The following is a 24,667-nucleotide window of genomic DNA, read 5'->3' as shown; positions in this document are numbered from 1 at the left end:
CCAAACCTATGACATCACCAGATAGCAATATCATCGTCTCCCGCGTTCACGGCCCAATCTAATATCACGGCCTAATATCTCCTGCGACCCGTCGGTGTTGACGGGGAAATCATTTTTCCCGCAATCGTGGCAGAATCCTAGATATATCTCTCGCTGAAAATGAAACGTCATTATCGTCTTCCACAATCGCGGTAAAATATTGAACATCTCCTGCGGTCGCGGAGACATCGTCATCGTCACCCGCGGGGAAATGTTCTCGTCGATATCCGCGATCGCGGCAAAAGCGTTGGCCTAATCTTTCACTTTCATGAGCGTGAGTGATCCTTGCGGACATAAAAGCTTTTACTTTTATAATTGAGCATTATTGTATTGAGTAGGCCTACTGAGAAAATCGCCGGAAAATCGGTTCGAGCTTGATTTTCTGAGTTTGTGCTTGATCTCCCAAGCTTGAAGGTCAGGCTCTGCTCGGCTGGAAAATCGACATTATATTATAACAAATCAACCATTTCAAAACAAACTGATTTTGAACCGATCTGATTTGGCCTAAGGCTTATAGGTAAGTAACATTTTTTTACCTGACTCGAAGTAAACAAATCTAAAGTGCGAAGTAAACAAATCTAAAGGACAGCCTCCTAATAGTAAGAAATTAAATTAAATGAAAATCCTTCTTAAGCATCAATGGAAGAATATAATTATTTATTAGCTAGTGCCCTAGCGACCTAGGTTAATTTGCCGATTTGATCGTTAAAAATAGGGATGGTCAAGTCTCAAAATTTCAGGAAATTTTAAATCTCGTTACACGAGACGAGATTTTTTTTTGGCCGAGATTTTTATCGAGACGAGAATAAAAAAAAAAAAAAAAAAAAAATTAAAAACGCCTGCAGAAAGTCAATGCAATACCCGCAATACAGGAGCGTGTTGTAGTTGCGTTTCCTTTGCGAAGGCATTCTTATTAATTAATTCTTTAAATGTAAATATTACTTTAATTATTTTAATAATATTACTTTAATAACATTTTAGAAGTTTTGTTAAGTGTAAGCAGTGTGAGGAATGTTTTATTACTATAAAAAGTCAAAACAAGTACCTAACTATTTTATAAAATATTGCTTTTATTTTATGATTTATTTTATTTTAGGATAAGTTGAACTCTATCCTAAATGATATCACTATGTTTCCTAATCGTAGGCATTTTTAATAAGTTAGGCGTGATATTAAAAAAATGTTATGCTGATGTTTTTTAATAAAAGATTGTAAATATTCTTGCCTATTATCATTATTTTTGTATTTAAACAGTCATCTAACAATGTTACAAAATCAGGTAAACATTTTGAACGTGCATTTCCCGTTGTGTATGAGAAGGGAAATCCCGTCTCGAAATTTTATGAGAAATAAAAAATCTCGTCTCGTCTCGAACTAAAAATCCAATCTCGTCCATCCCTAGTTAACAAAATTTTCAAGTTCATTTGGTTGATTTAGCATAGAGGGCCGTCTCTGGTGTGACCCGCCGGGGGCTAGGACATAGACATAGACTAAGCAACACAAGGACGACAGTTGATGCAATCCGCACGACTGTTGACAATTCTTTTACTTAGGTTGGTAGAGAGTTTATATCGATCAGTCAAGTAATAGTGACAGTTTAGCAGTTGTAAGCTACTTGTCCTAATGCTCTTGGTGGTTTGAACAAAATTTCGTCATAAAAAAACGTATGGTAATTCTCATATACTTAAATATTGTTACAATAGGGGACCCGTGTGGCTGAGCCTGTCGCACAATCGCGGGCCCGTGTCCCGGTAAAATTTACTGAAAAATCCCGGTCAAGGCTCATGCAAGGGCCTCCCTAGCTCGCGGGCCCCCCCGCACCGCGGGCCCGCTATCGCCACCACTGAGTTTCATGATGATAGACTGAAACATCAAACATCAAATTATACATTGATTTTTCAGTTGTTATACAGAGTGTGTATTAAAACTTCATAATGCTGTTTTTCCTACATTTAAAAAAATTTGCTGGAAAATAGAAATCTGCTTAACATTTTATGCCAGTTAATAACTTCAATTGGGTATAGCGACACACTTTGTATACATATTGCAAGCTAAAAATTCCGCAAGAAAGAGAGAGTGGATTAGATAGCTCTGTTTCAGACCAAGACTTACTGTTTTAGCAGTTGAATTTCCAAGATTTTTAGTTTATCCTGACTTTCTAATGACCTGGTTGTGGCAGTATCAAGTATATTCTATATGATTACCACAAGGTTTACCATTTTTAATGTTTAAAACTATTATGATTCACTTGGATTGGCATTTTCTTTTCTCGCCATCTATAACAGAACACATTACATTTGGTCACTTCTCCATGAACAAGGTGTATTTTTTATATTATTTTCAGTCATGAAATTATAAAATTTGTATGAACAATTTTTTCATATAGCTTTCCGATCTAATTTCTTTGTAATCTAAACAGGGAAACACATGAATGAGAAATCAACCTCAGCCAACAAACCACACTTTTCGAAAAAATTGATTTTTTGCATTTCATACTGAAAAGCTGAAAAAATACAACAAGACAAAATTTTTTGTATATCATTGAAAACACAAGTGCAAACTGGACACAGCACATCTGTAAAACTTAAGGCAAAACAAAGTTTCTAAACTAAATTGTTTTGAGAAGTAACAGTTTCAAAATAACTAAATATATATATATGTATATATAGGCCTACAGGGTGACAAAAAAGTCTGGAAACGGTTTAATATCTTTTTAACTAAATCCATTAGAAAATTCAAACCTTTCACATCAACTTACATGTATAAAAACTACTTTTTCCAAGAATTATCATTTTTTACCTCTACCAGGGGACGACCCACGAGGAGTAGGGTACATAATCTTTAATGTAAGCATAGGTTGATATGCACATCATTTTAAAGGTCTGGTCAAGTGGAGTTCATTGCTGGAAACCGCGTCAAAAAAGGTGCATCCGTTACAAAATGGCGGCTGTCCAAAGTTCTTGTTGAATATGTACCTGCACAGGCCTTACTATTGGTAAATACTCGTATTAAACATTAGCTTGAGAGCTGAAACTGTATTTTAAAGTCAACTAGCTCATAGACTAATATTATTCAATCTTCAAAACAAATTGAAACGGGTTTCAGATTTCCCGGCTAATGTTGAATATGAGTTTTTTCCAATACTAAGGCTTCTGCAGGTATATTCCGCAAGAACTTTGGACTGCCGTTATTTTGTAACGGATGAACCTTTTTTGCCGCGGTTTCCGGCAATGAACTCCACTTGACCAGACCTTTAAAATGACGTGCATATCAACCTATGCTTACATTAAAAATTATGTACCTACTCCTCATGGGCCGTCCCCTGGTTAAGGTAAAAAAATGGTAATGCTTACAAAAAGTAGTTTTCATACATATAAAGCCCCCCATACACTATCCAACATGTTGGACGGACATGTCGGGATCCGACGTCTTGTCGAACATATTGGACAGTGTGTGGGTTCCAACCCGACATGCTCGACGGATATGTCAGGTCGGATGCTCGGTCCGATACCACCACCAGACTCGAGCCGTCCGCCTGACATGTTGGACCGTGTGTAATTGTAATAATAAACAAAAATGAATAAACAGTTCTGGTCAGAATTTATTTAACTCTACAGAGACCAGAAGGCGTTGTTGGATGTCAAAAGTAAGCCCTATTGCAACAAACATGCACATAGGGGCACGATATCCTGATGGAAAAGTGCAAGGAACTGTATCCAGAGTTTGATTTAAAGTTCGTTAAAAATAAAATTGAAAATTTAAGAGCCTAGTTCCATAGGCTCTAAAAATCCCCCTGAAACAGCTAACAGTCGTCTCAAAATCCATCTCAGAACTAATATTTCACCTGACTTGTTGGGTAACATGCTCGATAGTGTGTGGGAAACACCCGACATAAGTCAGGTTGGATGATGAGTCCGTCGTCAGGTCAAGTTGTCAGGTCGGGTGGCATGTTCGATAGTGTATGGGGGGCTTAAGTTGATGTGAAAAGTTTTTTCTAACGAATTTAGTTAAAAAGATATCAAGCCGTTTCCAGACTTTTTTGTCACCCTGTATATAAATAGTCATCACAACTACACTTGATGGAAATAAAAATCGTGATGAAAATTTGACCTTTTGAGTTATGCGACCTATGGCCTACTGTATTTTGGTTGCAAATACTGTACATAAATGTTATATTACCGATAATTCAAAACTGGGTTTACCTTAGGGACAACTGAGTTATTTTCTTCATTTCCATCTAACTCCTTGGTACGTTTAACTTCTTTAGTAGAATCTCCTTTGCTGTTATTAAAGTGATTTTCAATATTTTCCCCATTTAAGTATTCTTCAAGAGTTTCCTTGAATTTTTGAAGTGCTAATTCTTGGTTGTAATTACACTGAAGTAAAATCTCCAAAGCCTGGAAATAGAAAAACATTGGTTATTGCATAGGCTTATGAGTAAATTAATTATGGACAGTTTTTAAACATCATACCATGAGAGTCTAAGTTTTACAGGCGGTCATACGGTTCTTCATATGACTTGTAATTTTGTCAAATTTAATGAACACAAATCTCTTTTTGTGTTTAAATACCACAATGTGCACATTGTTCAGTTCTATCCGTCTATCAAAAGTTAATTTAGCTGAGAAAGACAATGACTTAACATTTTGATAATTTGATTGATTGGTATTGGTGGAATTTTCAGCCTTTTTGGACTAGGCCAATAAACTCAAAAAGTGAAGAAATACTATGTTTGTTATATGATATGCCTAATATAAAGCTATTTACTGCCTCAACCACAAAATTCTAAGAAACAAATTTATTGCCTATGGAACTAAAAATAAGGCCCTGATTTGGATCATGTCCTACCTAAAAGACAGATATCAGATTGTAACATTAAAACATAGAGATGAAAGCAATAGTACAAATTCTTAAAGGTAAAAAAATCCGAACCAATTACAGACGCACCACAGGGCTCAAATTTGGGACCCATTTTGTTCCTCCTCTATGTGAACGATATACAGGGACGGATCCAGGAGCCTACTTTGAGGGGGGGGGGGGGCTGATGCTGGGTTTTTTTGGGGGTGGAATACCCCTCGGCAAAGAGGGGGGTTTGGTGGTTCTCCCCCAAAAGATTTTGAAAATTACTTTCAATCTGACCATTTTACACAATCTCACTACTAAAAAATCTCTGAAAAACCTGGTAAAATGTAGAGCGGTAGGAAGAACTATCCACAACATGTGACTTTTAATCATAACTTACTAATGTCAAAATGAATTACGTTCTACACTACTGGCTTGACAACATGATATAGTTAATATTTCCATGTTATTTTTCATTTAATTTATCATAAAAAATATGTTTTAAGTTTTAGTTAAGTTTTTGTATGCTTGAAAATGAACAAAAAAAACATAGCTGCCAAAAAGATCATTTTGATAGATACAGGTAAGCTAAACTTTTTTTTCCAATTTTAATCTAGTAATCCAAAGGTCAACAAAATCATGAACTTGTTCTTTAATTGTTTTTTTGTTATAAACTGTATTACCATACTTGTTTTTTAAAATAAAAAACACTAGCAATATTTTTTATTTAACTATCATTTTCCAACAACAAACCAGGTTTGATGAATAATGACATATTTTTAACAAGTTGATTTTTGTTACAATAATTTAACATATATACAAATATACAGATGGAGAATTGTTTTTTTTTTCAAGTTTAACCTTGACAACAAACTACAGTTTTACACAACAATTTACCATAATGTTGTCATTTTTACAATATTTATATTTGTGTTATGAAGAGTTGGCAATATGTTTTGCATTTGTGACCTGACTGCAATCAGGCGACTGTGACGTCATATCGTATGTAACAATACAAGTTATTATTTACATTTGATCAAGGGTTTTTTTAACATCAGTGCCTGAATTTTTTTTGAGACATTTCCTAGAATTTAGATATCCCAGCGGTTGTTCACGAAATCGTCAACAGAGTACAGCACATTGAACACCAAAAGGCGTTTTAGCCGAGTTTTGAATTGTTTTTTATTTCGGCATGTTTGATGATGGCAGGAAGTTTGTTGAGGATTGTGATACCAAACTGCGATGGCAAAGACTCGAACGCCACACTTCTATGCTGCAGAGTCCGGTAATTGTCCCTGCCCCTAGTCTCATAATGATGGACGTCTCGGCCCTGCACTAGTGAGCTTTCATACTTACAGTACATGGCCACATCCAAGATGTAGAGACAGGGTACAGTGAGCAATCCCAACACCCTGAAAGCATTTTTACACGAGTCTCTCCTCCGCAATTTGCAGATTATCCTCACTGCCTTTTTCTGCAGTTTGAAAACTCGTTTGAGCCTGAAGATAGCACAGCTTCCCCGCAGTCTTATTCCATAAGAAATGTGAGGGTAGATGAGACCAAAATATGCCATTAAAAACACTTCATTTGTGCAAAGTTTTGCAAGGTTACGTAAAACGAAAATTCCAGATGTAACCTTGGCACAAATGTGATCAACTTGATCTCCCCAGGTTAGCCCTTTGTCAAGGTGCATCCCCAAAAATGTTATGGAATTTTCAACCTCCAATGGTACATTATCCGCCATAACCACAGGCTGAATATCTGCTTCCTGTTGCCGTAAACGAAATGAGACTACTTTGGATTTGGAATGGTTTGTTTTTAAGTTCATGTAGTTGGCCAGGTTTTATTTCACTCCCAAATGGTGTTGTTATTTTAATTATTACCCCCAAAAAGTTCCACAAACGACAACATTGTATCATAAAATAGCCCTTTAGAAGCAGGTTGGTCCATTACAAGTTTGATAAATTTGTCTTTAATTTGTTTAGAACTTCCACAGCTGATTACCATCCTAACAAGATCACTTTATGCATTAATCTAAATAAATACTTGTGTAGATACCTCACCTTTTTGTTGTCTCTGTTCTTAACTCTTTGACTCATGGCTTGGTGTACAATTTCATTGATCCGACCCAAGTAAGCCTCCACATCCTGTTCACTAAGCTCTTGAGAAGGTCTCCACAGAAGTTCCTCGTCGTATTCTTCTGAATCTTTATCAGCGTAATTGGTGGCGGTCGGCCCCTCCGGTACCTCTGCTTGATATGAGGGGCCTACACGAATTTCCTACAAATATTTCATAACCGACATCACCAAGATTCACAATTTTATCAACTCTCAAACAGCAAACATAAATAGGTTACACCAGTTGGTGAGTAAGCCACTACCATTAAATCAATAATGATTGTTAATATTATTATATCATTAATGGTGGTGGAAATTTCTTCCACATTTGTCAGTGATGATAACATCAATCACAACTAATAGGGCTACAAAACGGATAGTCATTAGCAATGACACTAGTCTTGTTTTTGCTTTCCTTGATAAATTATCAATAAATGACCATTTACAATAAGTTTATTTCATACCACAGTTGCTTTCAAAATACTGTTAAAGTATTCCTGTAATAAAGTGTTTCTTCAAATGTTGAAATTTTTCCAATGCCAAAACTGCAAAATTGTCTTTGAAAACTTGTGCAGTCAATGAACTTATTCAAATAGGTTGAGTGAAGAATAATGATTAAATTATCTATCCCTCTGTCACATAAACTCCTATTCCTAATATTCAATTTCTCCCTGTTAATAAACTTATGTGTTGGTTTAATGTAGTTTGTTTTAGAAAATGTTGGTGAATTTACCCTATTTTCCGCTATAAGAAGCTATTACCGTAGGTGACATGGTAGACTTAGACCCTAATTTAGATGTCTCTAAAGGCCAAAAACACGATTCGTTCAAATTTTTATATATGTCCGTGGATACGCTAACTCAATTTTAGTCCAGAATAAGACAAACATAAAATGCCATATAAGCAGAGGTGCCCATCCCCCCCAAACCCAGTGGCGCAATCCCCCCCCAATTTATGCTGCCCTCTATTTCTACCTACCCTCCCCCCTCCAATTTACCTTGCAATTTCCCCTTTACCACATAAAACGAGCATTTAAAGTATTTCGTAAACTTGAGGTAAAGAAAAACAAATTTGCAAAATTAAATGTTTAACCCTCCCAGGGCTAAATTAAATGAAGGGCTGGGGCTTAATTATTTTTTGACAAAAATTAAAAACTAATGTGGTTGTGTTTTGTATTTATTTCACTTGAAATAATTCATGGATCATAAGATTTTACTTAGGGCTGAACTAATTTTTGTACAAAAAAGTTATGAAGAAAATAAAAAATTTTATTTGACGGATATATCCGTCTTTGGCCCACAAAAAACATAAGGTGGACGGATATATCCGTCTGCCGCCCTCAGTGATAATCACAATATATGAACACTGCCAATAATCTTGAGTATTCTTGTGGGCGGCAGACGGATATATCCGTCAACCTTAGGCTATTCCTTTCCTTGTTTTATTTTTATCCATAAAAATGTATCTATCATTCTGAAGTAAATCTAAACCACTCAGTTCCGCTCCCATGCCCTCAATCCCATTCCTCGCCAAGACTTCCACTATGTAAATACTGTTCTTCAGGTTTATCATATCCATCACATTCCATACTATTATTTTCACTGCCAAGTATAAAACCCTCCTCAGACATACTTTTATTAAGCATCTCAATAACAAATTTCATATAGTTTGCATTAGTAACTTTAGCTCAATAACATAAAAATAAAGTAGAAAACACAAAATGTAAACATCACTCACTAACAACCATGTGTGAAGTGACAGCAATATTTACCTACGCACATGGTGCAAAATAGCTGAAACAGCTGCGGCAATTATTATTGCCAAACACAAAAACAAATAACTCATTTATAATGCAGTGTAATGTTTATAACCATATTATAAACATTGTATATCAATTTGTTTTTTGGACGAATACATCCGTCATTATCCCAGAAAAGAAATTTCTCGGGATGGATATATTTGTTTTTAGCCCGGAAAGTAAACAAAGATTGACGGATATATCCGTCTATAGCCCTGGAAGGGTTAATAGGAAACGTCATTTAACAATAAAAACTTAATAAATCTAATTAATGGACCAATTAAGTTTTTCAATTTACAATTAGAATCTGTATTTTCAGCCAACACATGCTCAGTATTAAAATAGGCAACGTCTTCAAAAAGTTCAACAATATACTCAGTAAATTACTCTACTCCAACACAGTACTGTAACTGTTCAATTTATTAGGTGGTGTAAATTTTTACAGGGCTTAAGAGTTCAAATAACTTTAAGTGCACGAACAATACTTTGGCAACAAGTATCTTGTTTCAAAATTAGGTCACTAAAATAGGGCAGACTTGCTCTAAAATATAGGCAGGGGTTGCTCGCCACTCCCAGGCTGCCTTCTACAAAAATGACCGGGCTAAATACCCAAAATACCTTAATTGCCACCAGCACCACAAGAGGTTTTGTGACGAAGTAATCTTATAATTCATTTTAATAGCCCCAGTTTTGTGTTTTGCGTTAATGGTAGTGTTTTGGCGGTTCTTTAACTCCACCATCCTCAGGCTTACAAAAGGATCCACTTTTGGAGGTGTCGTCAGAATATGTTACAAACATTAAACAAAAAACATTAAACGATAACAGATATGCCCATCAATTCACGCGTGTTCATTGCTGCGGGCAGAACTGGAGGTAAACTGAATCAGGTTATGGCGAACCGACTCTGGATTGTCGTCCGTGTTATCCACAGCTTATATTGGACTAATTGTAGTGTAGTGACGGAGATAATTGAGTTTTCCACAGAAAATTTATGTTCTCGAAATTCTACATTACTGCGGGAAAGGTAATTTATTAAATACTTTGGAAGAGTTTGAAATATTTAAATACTGTACATAATACTAGGGACAGCACAGAAATTTTGAATGAAAACACTCGATTAATTATGAATCCAGTTATATTTACAACACTCTTATTTATATTTACAATAGTCTAATATCAGCTGTTGAAAACGCAGAAGACAATCCAGAGACCACGTCGTCCAACATAACTTTAACCTGACTGATTCAGTTTACTTCCAGTCTTGCCGACGGCAAATTATAACGCGTGAATTGATAGGCCTATCTGTATACGTTTTGCGTTAAATGTTTGTAACATACTCTGACGACACCTCCAGAAGTGGGTAATTTTGTAAGCTGACGATCGTGGAGTTAAAGAACCACCAAAACATATGTAGCAAGTAAAATTTGACCCTACCGTACCGTGAATTGTGTAGCAAGGTGTGTTTTTACCATTCTTAGAAGCAATCCTAATTACAAATGGCAAAATGTTGTTGGTGTTGATAGTAAACTACCGTACTTAGAAAAATTTTTTCGGGCTGCTTATACAAAATTATACATTCATTATGACAGCTAGCAAAATTAATATCCCCCCCAAAATGCCCCATAAAAATCCCTCTCCCCAAGAATTCCTGTAGCGCAAACGTGCCACAGTCAGTACCCCCCCTCTGGGCACCCCTGCATATAAGTAAGGGTCTAAAATGACTAGATTTCTGTTTAAGTCGGCCTGATTTTTAAGAATTATTTTATATCTTGGGAATTTTTCAAGATACAAATTTCAAAATGTGTATTTTAGTAGGTAAAAAGAGCTTAGTAAGTTTTGTTCCAATATCTCGAGCAGTTTCATATGGCGGCGGTTTAAAATCTTTAATGCCAAATTTCATGAAAACCGTTAATATTAAAAAATTATTTTTCGGATCAAAAAGATAGAGAATTTAAATCCAAATCAAATGAGACCTTGTTTGTTAAAATCGGATGACAAACAACCGAGTTATCAGTTGTTTTCTACACACGGTTAGCAATTTAATAGGACTTCCATATTGTTTATTATTTGTTGTGTACTTACAGAGCAGCACCTGTTTTCCCAATTGGCTGAAAACCCTTGATAATATTTCAGAACACAAAGCTTCTTTCAGCAAATTGCCCATAAATGGAATAAGCTATATTACTGTTAGGTGGTGCAGTAAGACCTAGGCCCGGAACCGATTTACTTTTACGTTTTGAGGTTCCGTAAACCCCCTCCCCCCCAGAGACAAAAAACGTGTGTGTGTGTGTAAGTGTGTCCAACACCACAGCTCAAGTAATTTTGGTCCGATTTTGATGACATTTGGCTAGGCCTATATTTTGATAAAATCTAGCTAATTTGTTTATATCATACCATATTATAATTTTTTCACAAAAAACACTTTTTCCCTTTCTTGTGGCAGCAAACCTTAAAACTAATGTTATTTTTACTAGGGAATAAATCTGACACGTTTAAGGATAAGTTTTAGATAAATTCTAATCAGACAAATGGAAATTCACTTGGTCTGTAGGCTTGCTGCGGCTCGGGTATTTTTATTTAAATACAGTAACCTTCCTCACCAACTAGTGGTTCAGAGCAGGGTTCAGATGAGCCCGTTTGGATAACAAGACTGTGTTTAAATAATTTTGGAATATAAATTAAGCAATTTTTATCCTTGCAATTTGCATAATGCCATTTAATACTGATGTAAAATACCTTAAATATCAAATCAATTATACTTACTCGGTTAAATTTGGGTCTTAACAGTGGTTTGAAATCAGCATCTGCGTCTTCATCTTCATCTAAAACAAATTATCATAATGTATAAAAATATAGTCGAAATGAGTTGGAACCTTTTGATTATTTACCATAATTTATTGATTGTGATTTATTAAGATTTTCTCACAAGATGTGTCGGAGGTCATATTTCATGTTCATTGGTTTATTTAGAATTACAAGTAGGCTATATTGATTCCATGTAAGTATATAACCAATTTACTGCAATAATCAAATAGTGTTAAAAAAGATTCACAGTTAATTGTGAAATTATTAGTGGTTGGGCATCATTTTGAAGTGAAAAGTTCTTACTGCTCAGTGAGTTGGTCATGTAGAACTTGGTTAGTTCTGATACACTAAGTTCTTCTGAGTCTTCAGTGGAGGGGTCAGTTGGGGGTTTGGATGAAGTTTCCCTAGATGATCCAGCTTGTTGTTGTTCTGCATTGGATGTGGATTCCTTTTGTTCCGCTTCTAAAGTTTGCAGTTTTTTCATTTGTTCCTTCAGCAGTAAAGCCTAAATAGAAAGCATTTATATACATTAGTACATAGTACATACATGTCAGGTTCACGAGCTCGAGACTTTATAAGACGCAGACCAAACTGATAGGCTCCACACAATTAGTGCAGGGATAAAACCTGGTTTTAAAAGTTGGATTCACGAGTCCAATTACAGATAGTCCTGGTTTTCGATCATTAATCCAAGTTTGAGTCAAGTCCATGCTCAAATGAGATGGTCCGAACCCAAAAGAACAATGGCGTCTGGTTTCGAACTCAAAGCTGGTAGGAGGCAGGTTTAAGGTGACATCATGCCGGTTGTATATAATTAGCTGTTTTATTTTTATTATTATTTTTTTAAACTAACTAGAACTCGCCCCATGGTCGAAAACTTGACCAAAAGTATGTATTGTGCAAACTTCTTTATTTTCACCCCACACTGTAAATAAAACATTTAATTGGAATTTCTTCCATTTTTTAAATTTTATGTTTATTTTTTGTTGATATTTCGTCACCAACATGGCAACCCATGCGAAGCTAGCTGGGGAGCGAGCTGGTGTAGTGGTTAGAGTGCGGGACTTCAGTCCCTGAGGTCCCGGGTTCAAATCCCGCCAAGTCAATGCCGCAGCCCCTAGGTCTAGCCTGAAGTAAGGTGAAAAACAATCCCGGACTTGTGCCTAGCGTCCTAGGACAAAAAAACAAACAAAAAAAAGCATGGCAACCCATAAGGCCCATGTTAATATTTTTAAATTTTAAATTAATTTTTTGCCTATTTTAATTTGTTAAGGGATTTTGCACATCTACGGGCAAATACCTTTCCAGCAGTATGCATAGATTTCCCCTGTGATGCACAATAAACATGCTTGTCTATTAATATACAGGATGGCTGGTCATCAGTGTGACAAAATTTTTTTGCCGTAAGTACAAAGTAAATGCAGTGTAATGATGCATATAAGAGGTTCCAAGTCCATTTACAGGTAATTGCGAAATAGCTGTACTAAGTTTGAAAACATAGTTATTTTTGAAAAACATAAAATAATTCTTTGAGAAGCTAATTTTTGGACTTGGAACCTTTTATATGCATCATTACACTGCATTTTCTTTGTACTTAAGCCAAAAAAATTTTGTCACACTGATGACCAGTCACCCTGTATAGAACTAGCCCCATGTTAAATCTCCATAAGAAAAGTTTTGACCCAATTATCATAAATATTCTCAAAATACAAATAAAACCTGCACACAAAGAGCCGATAACCTTAAAAAATTATGTAAAAATGGTAAAAAGGCTCATAAAACGTATAAAAATTCATCAAACAACTTGAAACAAAAAATAAATTATGCACGTAACAAAGTAGTATCATTACAAAGATGATCAGCTAATTTACCATATAGGGAATAAGGGAGTGTTGCTGAAGGTCTAAATCCCGTAAGCTTCGACTACTAAGTAGTCATTTTAAAACAGAACGTTAAAATATTCCATTCCACTGAACTGCTCAGTGACGTGTGCCAGCCGGCCAAATATGTTAAACGTCTACCGTGTTCATGTTTTGTATGTGTGTTCAATGTAATTAAGAAGATTTGACGACATTCAATGAATGGAATATTTTTACGTTCTGTTTTAAAATTACTACTTAGTAGTCGAAACTGGTCAAACAGAAGCTCGACTGAGGAATTGTGAACGTCAAGGAACGTAACCGTTATAATTGATTACCAATTCCGGAAGGCTTCAACATGAATGAAAAGTAAATTGATCCTGTGTCCAGGTCTTACCATGAGACCTGTGGAAAAAGCTTTTTCCCTATATGTAAAATTTGCCAAAAAGAGCTTAGAAAGTATGGATGCCCTTCCCATAATATGTTAACAACGCTTTTGTACAGATGTTGGCTGGTGGTAATCCATCAGACGAGTCTCTTATAATAATAATAATAATAATAATAAAATGCCTTTATTTAAAGCGGTCTTCAGATACACTGGTTTTCAAGACAACTCAAAGTCACAAAAAGTTTACAAGTACACAATAATTACAAACAGTGGAACTAAACTAGCTTTAGATTGGCCTTAAATGAATTACATGACATGATTTTCATGTTTCTTGGGAGGGTGTTGTATGCCTGGGGTCCAAAGTATGAGAACCCCTTTTTACCTATCTCACGCCGCACTCTCGGCATTTCAAGCAAGCCGTCCTGCCTAGTACAGCGTTCCCTAACTGATGTTCGAGGCATAAGTTTCCTTTTCAAATAGGGAGGCAAATTAGAAGACAGTGTCTTGTGAACAATTAAAACAGTTTGTAGAAAACATTGTTTTTCCAAAGAGAGTACCTTAGCCTGTTTGCGATAGGCAGATATATGATCAAACTTCCTCAGATTGAAGACAAACCTCAGGGCTCGGTTTTGCAACCTCGTAAGAAGAACTCTACAGTCAAGAGTAAGACATTCACCAAACGATGGAAGTGCATAGTGAATAATAGGGAAGACTGTTGATTTGACCAATTCTAGCTTAGCATTTTCAGATAGTATCCCTCTCAAACGGTGTAAAATTCTCAACCTATTTGAGACTCTCTGACAAATGTAACTAACATGTGAGCGAAAATTGAGTTGAGAATCAATTCTGATACCTAACACCTTAACAGAATCAGACACCACAAGAATTTGACCGTCCAGCTCTACCTTTCCAATAAGACTATTTTTAGGCTGCAAACCAGAAGACCAGAAATGAAGCACAGTACACTTTTCAGGATTCAATTTTAGACCGTGATCGTCAGACCATTGCTTTACCCTTAGCAAGTCAGTGTTGATGAGATTGACTGCTTCATGAAAATCAAAAGGGGCGTGGGAAAGAACTAGTTGACAATCATCAGCGTAGGAATGTAAAGTGGAAGATTTCAGAACGCTATCGAGGTCATGGGTGTACAATATGAAAAGTATTGGACCCAGACAAGTCCCCTGAGGGACCCCTACTTCTCTTTGAATCAACTCGGAGCACCTACCATTCACCTTAGTCACCTGGGATCGGTTGCAAAGATATGAGGAAAACCATTTGAGTGTACACTCATGGAATTTTAGAAACCTGAGCTTTGATATGAGCATGTCGTGATGAACAGAGTCGAAAGCATTTGAATAATCAAGTGACGCCATAAAGCTGTGCAACCCTTGGTCCTTGGCCTGAAGAAGCTCATCAGTCATATTGAGAAGAGCAGTGCAGGTGCTGAACCCTCTACGGAAACCTGACTGTGATTCTAAAAGTATGTCCGACTCCTCCAGGTAACTTACCAACTGTTCCACAACAATTTTCTCTAAGATTTTCGAACGAACAGGCAGAATTGATATTGGGCGGAAGTGGCTGCTCGTAGTTGGATTAGAGCACTTTGGGAGCGGAATCACAATGCTTTGCTTCCAACTATCAGGGAAAACTCCAGTCTCTAGTGACACATTAATCAGATGAGTTATTGCTGAGACACAATAAGGGCTAACACCTTTTAACATATCAATTGATATGCCATCGATACCAGATGCCTTTGAACGTATTTTATTCATAGTTTCTATTACTTGCTCTTTGGTGACAGCCCTAAATTTGAAATTATTCTCAACTTCTCCACAGTAATTTTCCTGATAGAATGCCAATCTCTTTTGCATCTTTTGTCTTCTTATGATATCAATCAAAAGATTTGTTATACTTCTATATGACATAACACCTTAACAGCGTTAATGAATGTAGACGTGTACTTTATAACGGACATTAGCACCATAACTCATAAAAAACTATCCAATTTTGATTAAATTTGGTACAAACGTGTAATCCTGTTTAACGTGTTTACTCAAATGAGTTTGTAAACCAGCATGATCGGACCATGGGAACGGGGTTTCATGGGGGGATTTATGGGGTAATATTTGGGTTTGAATACCTAAAAAAACAAATAATTGAGTATAATTGAAGTGTTTTTGTATGGTTATTGGTTACGGATTTTTTTCATAGTTCTAAATTTATAACTCCCATGTTATTCTTATAGAGAATAAGTAAACTGTTATAGTTGGCTCATTTATAGATATATTTTGATAAAACTTGGTAAATTTATCTATTTTAACCTAAGCTATTAATATTTTAATATAAAAACACACTTTAATGGACATAAACTATTTGCTGATGGTAATTGTCTCAAAAACAAACAAATTTCAGTGACGATACTTTAGTGAGATTATAAAAGAAAAAGGTCTCTTCGAAATAAAAGTCGATATATGATATACCATTTAAATAAAATAATGCTAAAACATGTCATCCATAGAAAATATTAATGCAAATAAAGCTTACACTACTTCATTACCTGGTAATTAACCTTTTTACGGGCGCGTCTTGAACGAGTTGAATCAGATTGAGCTGTAAGCTCTTCAAGGGTCACATTTAAATCCTGAAACACAACACAGGTAAGTGGTCAAAATATCTGTAAGAGCAAAATATTGCACTTAAGTGATAAATACAATTTAAAACAAGCATAAGTACTTTAAAAATACACATAGGAGTTATCTTTTTATAGTAAAGGAATGTAAACAGTTCAAACATGAAAAGGCTTGAAAAGATTTTCTTGAACCATTAAGGTAGTCTAAAAGTTTACTTGACTGATAGAATTCATTTTAAATAGTTATTTGTGCAACTAGTGAGAAAAGTGAGCAATTGTACTTTGAACTCGAGTTGCACATTATACTTTTCCTACAGTTACCATAGAACAAATAAATTGGTGAAAAAAACATAACCTATTTTTACACAGAAGTGAACTTTTAATATAACATTTAATGTGAAGTGACAAATACAACAGTACAATAGCTGACCAGCTGATTTACAGCCAGTGCTGCCAACGTATTTCTCGCGTATACGACGTTGGCTGCATGTTACGCGCTCACTATTTCGTGCCTTCACGTTGCAAATCTGGAGTGAGACAATGTTAACATTGTCTCACTGATGAGCGAATTGGCCGCTTTGCTTTCTCAAATCAGTGAGAGAACATGTACATTGTTACGTAACTGTAGGAAAATATTATTTGCACGAATAATCAAGAAATTTACAACCAGAATCAAACACACAAATACACACACTCACACAAACATAAAATGTGTTTATGTTAAGAGTTAGTTTATTTTTGACTGCCACCGCATTAAGTTTTTATTTTAAATTCAGAACTCAACAGGTTAGACGTTACACATACGTTCAATAGGTAACACTTAACAGCATACATTATATGTTGTATTATAGTGTTATATTCCATATCATATCTATTCTTTGTTACATATATTACATCTTCTACCATATGCTGGACAGTTTCTTTTACCGTGCATCTTACCACAGTTTTTGCAAGAGTAGACATCCGTTTTACAATCGTTATTATATGAAGGCTTAAGACTATTATTATCAGTATCATTATGTCTATAGGTAGCTCCCTCTGATGACTTATGGTTAAAAGAACTACTAGTCTTAGGCCTACTTGAATTCATCTGGTTGAGTTGTGCCGTATATCCAGGACAAGTGCTTACTGTGTCAACACCAGGGTGTTGTCCTTGGAGCTCCTTGGCCTGTTCTCTCCCATCTCTGTTGCTCGGCAAAGCTTGACGATCTTATCCAGGCTTAGGTCGACTTCCCTGAGCATCCGTTCTTGAAGAGATTTATCTTCTGTTCCCAGGATTATTCGGTCTCTGAGGAGGTCATCTTGCTGGTCCCCAAACTCACAGGACTTTATCAGCTTTTTTAAATTAGTCAAAAAATTATGAATGGTTCTCCAGGTTGCTGATTTCTCATATTCAATTTAAACCTTTCCATCACTACATTAGTGAACATTAGTACTAGCATAGTCATCAAATCCCTTGAGTACAGCATCATAGTCTTAATTTTCATCTTCAGTCAAGTCAAATGTGTTAAACAAATCCAAGGCTTCTTCTCCAATGATATTAAGTAGGATAGCACATTTAGTTTCTGAATCTTTGGAGTTATGTCCTGCAGCTTTCATAAATATCGAGAAACTTTATTTAAATCTCTTGAAAATTTCGTTTAGATTTCCACTTACCAGGGACAAAGAGACAGGAGGCTTGAATTCCATTGTTAGGCAATGTTAATTAATAACACAAACAATCCAATGTTAGGCAATGTTAATTAATAACACAACAAGTTTTAATTCTTAGTCACATTCTTAACCCCACTTTCACCTCACACACACTTGAGTTCAAAATGAATGTTCAGTCTTTCCACACTTTTCTAATTGTTTTCCTGCAGCGCCATGTTAGATGTCCACTTAGGTATTGAAATAACTCACGGTATTCATAATTTAAACTTGATTTAATAAGATAAAGTTACGGAACAAAACATAACATAGTCATAGTAGTTGTGGATCATAATTAAAGCAGCATGTCAGGCATAAACGGAGGTAGCCTATGTACCAAATAATATACAAAACCAGTGTTACCATCAAAACAAATCACATAGCCTAACCTAAAGTAAGACAAAGAATAAATACGATATGGAACATAACACTATAATACAACATGACCTATACCTTTTAAATCCAACTTCTTTATTTATATTATGTATTGTAGGCTATATATTTTTCTCATATACAGATTTTTGATACATAAATAAAACTGAAATCGAGGACGTTCAATACTTTATAAGGCCACTTAGAAAGTTTGCTTACACTTGCTAAAATATGCAGTTCTTCTTGAGGATCAATTTCCGGCTCCAATGACTCTTCTTGAGCGATAGTTTCTTCATCATCACTTTCATCCATAATCAAAAAAGAAGGATCTGCTTCATGCTCGTCAGGTGGTAAGGTTGGATCCATCTCTAAACGTTTCCAAAGATTCACACTGAAATGAATAAATAATACTTAGGCCATATAACCAGAAAACAGGAGTTTTGGTATAAAATCAGTTTTAAGCTGTTCAACACTAGGCCATATATGCACGTTGAATGTGCAGAATAGAAATTAATTTTTAGGTAGGCCTACCTAATTTAAGAAGGCTACGTTTAAACAGCAAGCTCTTGCTCGGTTCACTCTCGATCTCAAGCTGACCTAGGGAGTTCATATTGAAAACTTGTGCAAAAGGTTAGCAAAAACAAGTTCTCTGTTCAATAGGCGAGAACTAACTTAAACTAGTGCCCAAGTCTTACTTGCTTGTGGTGAACTATGTATTTTTAAGATAGCCATGTTTCCTATGGTCTACAGCTATTGGGCTATGCACCTAAAAGTACTTAAGCAACAGAAAATCATCACTTGTAGCGGGCGGTAGATGACTGTAGGCCACTCTTTGTAAGCACAGGTCTGAACTCTTTAGCAGCTACATCCTTTCCTCTGAGAACAAAGTTCATTCTAACCGGAAACCATTTTAGGCCCGGTTCACAAGAACTACATACCTAGCGGACTAGGTAAGCACGGCTGGGTAGCGGACCACAGGATCACACCGGTTCACACGAGCGACATGTCCACAGACTAGGTGTAAATATCGATATCAAAACCACTCGGATCCATCACTGGTGCACATTGAGAACAAAGGTAAGAATGCGAGCTGCAGCGCGACTACCCGAACGCTCGTGTGAACGCTCCCATAAGGCTACGTGTATTGCTACGCAGCTCGACTGGGCGACTGGGTAGCTGCCACGAGTGAGCTTAGTCTGCTAGGTATGTCGTTCGTGTGAACCGGGCCTAAAGGGTTAAAGTATACAGCAACAAAGCTAGGGGCAAACACAATTATTTACATCCCCTTACATAGGATCTTCCTCTTTTTAAGTCAAAAATTTATAACTGGCTTGCAGCTAACCCATTCTACTCAGTTAAGGACTTCATGATATTTAAATTAAAGCGGAATCTTTCATACTATAAATTAAGAATTCTCAATCGTTATTCTCAATCTTTGTTATGGTTCCTATAGATATGAACATGTTTAGTAATACAATAATATTTTATTTATTTATTTATTTATTTTAGTGAGTCGGTGGCTCAGTCGGTAGCGTCGCGGACTTCGGGCCCAAGGCAGCGATGTCGTGGGTTCGGATCCTGGTCACTGCCGATAACATTTTATCAGTACAGTTCACCTTTGTACTGTACCGGCTCACTCCTTGCTTTGCTGTAAACGATCCACGCACGGGCGCTTAGTCTATGTGGACGGGCAAATGCAAGGTTAAAAGAGGCCGCCAACCTCTTTTTAAAAAAAAAAAAAAAAAAAAAATTTAAAATGTAATTTGACAATGCTTATTCCATGTACAGCTTGGTCAATGGCAATAAACTTTCTTATTCTTATTAGTAAGACCCAAAGATACTTTTCTGGACATTGCCCTTGGACTATAACAAGCTCCTTGACAGAAAAAAAACTCAACATAAACATTCAAAATCAAACAGCTTGGAGGGACTTAGTAGTCTCCTGAGAGCAAAACCGAACAACAAGGTACGTGAGTTTCTTGACAACAATGTTCCTGTTTGAGTACCAATAATCACCGCCATTACTGGTAGGCCTACTAATAATTCCTTTTGTAAAATGTTTTAGAAACTCTTGTAGGCTAGTGTAAATATATCATTAAAGGTTATAGGCTAGATCATTAACTTAACAATTGACACAGCTTATCCAGTCTAATCTGGTTCCAAGCAAAGGAGGAGGCAATATAGTACCAGTAATGTATAGTGTTGCTATAATTTGGCTGAGCTAAATCAAGGACATCCACCTACATGGGTTGGAAGGATAGGGTACTCTCTATGGGAAGTTATTAAAAATCTAATCTATAGCCTACCGGTAAACTTACATAAAATTTAATTCTACCACCTACATTACTTAAACTTAGGCGTAGGCCTATTGTCACTCATCAAAACTAAACTAAACATTCTGAAACATATCAAACAGTCACAGAGCAAAAAGGCAAAACAGAGTAAGTTAATAATATGCCTATATGTGCAATTTGTTGTTTATATAGGTGCCTAATCATTGATAAAATGAACTAAGTAAGAATAAGACATACTAGATACTGTATTACAACATTCACAACATAGAATCCACCCAACTTGCTTCACAGACTTCTTGTAAGATGGGTTGAAAGTTTAAACAGGATAACAGTAAAACTAAAATATAGAAGTCCTAAAGTGATTTTTGGAAGAAGAAATTATTTTTAAAGTCTTAACTCAATGCCTTAATGTTAAGACTTTTTCAGGAAGGCTTAACATATAACTTAACTTAGGTATAGGCTATCAAAAGATCAGTGATCGTCCCAGAAAGTATAAGGCTCACTGAAAATAGCCCAAAATGACAAACAAGACAATCCGCTGTGAAACAGACCTCTCGTAACAGCAGAAAGTATATTTGTTTGGATTTTTGATAACGATCTTGGTTGAACATTAACTTAATCTCAGTTAATTCATTAATTGCCTATATTTTAAAATGATTTTTTGACTCAACTTAGCCTACTTGATAAACAATAATGATAGGCCCGGGTGATACAAAGAAGATTGCCTAGCACTTTATACCGGCACTTTTATATTACCATAAACTTAGTTAAATTAAATTCTTTAATTTGCCTTGTGTTAAACCAACTGGTGATTTGTAGGCTACATCCAATGATAAATGTGTTTTAAATATATCCAATGGTAAAAATGCTTCTTGTACTACTAAGTTATGTTCTTGTGAAAAAATAGTTATAAAAGCAATTTAGGCGTATATCCAATATAGTTATATCCAATGGTAAAAATGCTTCTTGTACTACTAAGTTATGTTCTTGTGAAAAAATAGTTATAAAAGCAATTTAGGCCTACAATACAGTAAGAAAAGTTCCTGTAAGTTTACAGTTAGCCAAAGCCATTTCAAGGTAACTTATTCCTATGAGGTTAAACAAAGATTTTCCAGTTCGCAGAGGATACGCGTCCGGTAACCAGACGTGGATAGGCGTCCGGCAGTTACTGTCATAACCTAACCTAACCAACCAAACTTGATGATAATGAAAAAAATCAAATGAAGGTTCAATTCTCTTCATAACATAAAATTAGCCTATAAATGCCAAAAATTCTAACAAAAGATGTACAGTTCGGAAGAAATTACATTCAAAGCAAAATCTGTGACAAAAAGTAATAAAAAACTGATGGGTTTCGAACCAGGGACCTCTTGGATACCAGCCGAGCACTCTATCCACTACACCACGAACAACGCTGGCCTGACATCGTATCGTTGTGGTAATAGCGTTCCGGGACCCCACAACCCGATGACGTCACTACCGGACGCCTAATCCACGTCTGGTTACCGGACGCGTATCCTCTGTGTTTCCAGTTACTCTAATTAGGCTATCGTAATATTCTTACATAAAATTCAGAAGTATCCACGACTCAGTCATAACATTCGGGACTCTCCTAGGGAAAAAATTGGATGGTGGTTACTCACCTAGGCCCTACATTAAAATGTCTTCCTTTGCATAAGCTGAAGTTACGCACCTTTTGCATTAGCTGCTTGATTTGCAGACCTTGGCTTTTAATGTTTTTTCTTTGTATTTTATTGCATGTTGCATGACAAGATTTATTATTGTGTTTAGTTATCAATGAAGAATATGAACTGACCTCATCATACAACTAGGCCTAACTTATAAGCAGGCTATGTTAATTGTATTCCCTAAAAGGGCTGTCTTTACATGGGAAATTGATTCTGGACAGATTCCTGGCTGGTTTTACTAAGTTATTTCATTCATAGTTAAGTTGGTACGATCATTAAATCAAGGAAAGATGACTACCTTTTCAAAAAATGCATATCAACTTATATACATACACTGTAAGTAAAGTATTTCATGATGTATGCCTAAACAAGACAGTGCATGCAAGGCTAGGCCAATGCAATAATAAACCATTAAGAATTTAAGTACAGTATTGCTATTACTCACTTAGATAAAAACCATTACTTATCAGTGGGCATGATAAGTTTTTTTATGTATCATTTAAATAAACGCCAACCTAAATTTAAATCATAAATCTTTTGTCTGTAATCTGTGAAAGATTGTTTAGATTTTTGACATCAACAGATCAACTCACAAACACAAGAATTAAGAATTTAAACACAACAAACACAACACAAGCAAAGCGATATAAACATACTCGACTCAAGTGGGGGGGGGGGCCTAACATAGAAAAAACTACAGTGAGCATAGAGTTAACAATTAATAGCACCGTTTCTGTGGGGCCGCATAGTGCACAATCACGGCCGCAAAATCCCACAATGCCTAATAGTGAATTTGTTGCACAGTGCCATAGACTAACCAACACAAGTATACTGTACTTCTCATTCTATTGTAAATTTTAACGCTCGTTTTTCGTGTCTAGTTCTTGTTGGTGACACTGATCGCTCGTGTCTACGAAATTTTGTTTCTATATTTTTAGGGTCAATTCAATTTCATGTTTTGTGCTTTACTGTTTGGTTATCTAATTATATATTATATAGTGGATGTAGCCTCCGGTTTACCAACGAATGTTTAACATATAAATATTAAGGATGTAACGTCTTTAGGGCAATCCTAAATTATTGCAATTTTTAAGGCCTCGTCTTCTCTGACCACGTCCACGGCCGTGCCACGTCACACATGGCTTCGCAGTGCACGTTAGGAAGGCTGAGAGGGCTGTACAGAAATCTGCTGCCAGAGTCTGCGAAGCTGCGCCTCATGCAGTCACTAGTTCTGTCAGTGTTTTCATATTGTGTCCCTGCTTATGGAAACAGCATCTCTGGAGAAGCCATGCACCGAATGCAAAAACAGAAAATTCTTCCATTCATTTAATTTTTTGGGCTCAAAAAAGTTGAACATGTCTCTTCATTCAGAGCTGTAGCAGGGATGACAACAGTAGACACTGTTTGCAGGATCATTACGTGCTTCATGGTGCACAAGGCCCCATGTCGTACCGGAGCCATAAATAGTACCTACCTTCTTGAGAGGCTCTTTTTTCAGCACAGTACCCACCATGGAAGTCTCCAGCTTAGCACTTTCCAAGAGCGAGGCTTGAGTTTGGAAGGAGAAGCTTCTCGTACTTCGGCCCAAAGCTAGCTATACAATGACTTCTCATCTGGCCTCAAAAAAAACCTTGTCATCTTTTAGAGTAAAAATTAAAGAATTGTACACTGATGATATGATTAGTTTATCTCTAATGTTATTTCGATTTACTTGTTTTTGTTTTAGTGAATTTCCTATATAGGGAATAAGCTATTAACGTAGGTCTCATGGTAAGACCTGGACCCGGGACTGATTTACTTTTTCGTTTTGAGGTCCCCAGAGACCAAAAACACCATCCGTTCAAATTCATATATATATGTGTCCGTCAGCAAGATAACTCGAACAAAAATCATCCGATTTTGATGAAATTTTGTATAAACGTGTATTTATTCGAACGAGTTCGCGAACCAGCATGATCGGACCATGGGAACGCGGGTTAATGGGGGTCTTTATGGGGTAAAAATGGGTTTTTCCCATTTTTGACCCTAAAAACGTAAAATTTTTGAATTTCTTTGCCAACCATTATGTAGAGCTTGAAAAAATAAATAATTTAGTATATTGAAGCATCGTTGTATGCCTAATGGTTACGGAGAAAATTAAAAAAAAA

General features: G+C 36.1%; 1 protein-coding gene across 1 annotated transcript; it reads right to left on the bottom strand.

Moving 5' to 3' along the window:
- Nucleotides 1–1,127: 1,127 nt before the first annotated feature.
- On the bottom strand, nt 1,128–23,129 carry LOC128998344 (mesoderm induction early response protein 3-like). Its single transcript, XM_054424448.1, has 8 exons — nt 22,966–23,129; nt 18,758–18,929; nt 16,406–16,489; nt 11,905–12,106; nt 11,560–11,618; nt 6,945–7,160; nt 4,242–4,436; nt 1,128–2,315 (listed from the first exon to the last, which is right to left on the bottom strand). Exons 2-8 carry the CDS (start codon nt 18,902–18,904, stop codon nt 2,277–2,279), a joined length of 942 nt encoding a protein of 313 aa, XP_054280423.1. The 5' UTR covers nt 18,905–18,929; nt 22,966–23,129; the 3' UTR covers nt 1,128–2,276.
- Nucleotides 23,130–24,667: the final 1,538 nt, after the last annotated feature.

Source organism: Macrosteles quadrilineatus, unplaced genomic scaffold, assembly GCF_028750875.1.
Source record: "Macrosteles quadrilineatus isolate MER2022 unplaced genomic scaffold, UCM_ALF_1.0 Scaffold_7__1_contigs__length_78375512, whole genome shotgun sequence".
Lineage (NCBI taxonomy): Eukaryota > Metazoa > Arthropoda > Insecta > Hemiptera > Cicadellidae > Macrosteles > Macrosteles quadrilineatus.
This window is presented reverse-complemented; position numbering and strand designations above follow the sequence as displayed.

Coding starts and splice junctions, on each gene's coding strand:
- LOC128998344 (XM_054424448.1), bottom strand. CDS start 18,904: ATGGATCCAACCTTACCACCTGACGAGCATGAAGCAGATCCTTCTTTT. Junction 7,161..11,559: donor TAAGACCCAAATTTAACCGA/GTAAGTATAATT, acceptor AAATATTTGTAG/GAAATTCGTGTAGGCCCCTC. Junction 2,316..4,241: donor ATAACTCAGTTGTCCCTAAG/GTAAACCCAGTT, acceptor GTTCTGTTATAG/ATGGCGAGAAAAGAAAATGC.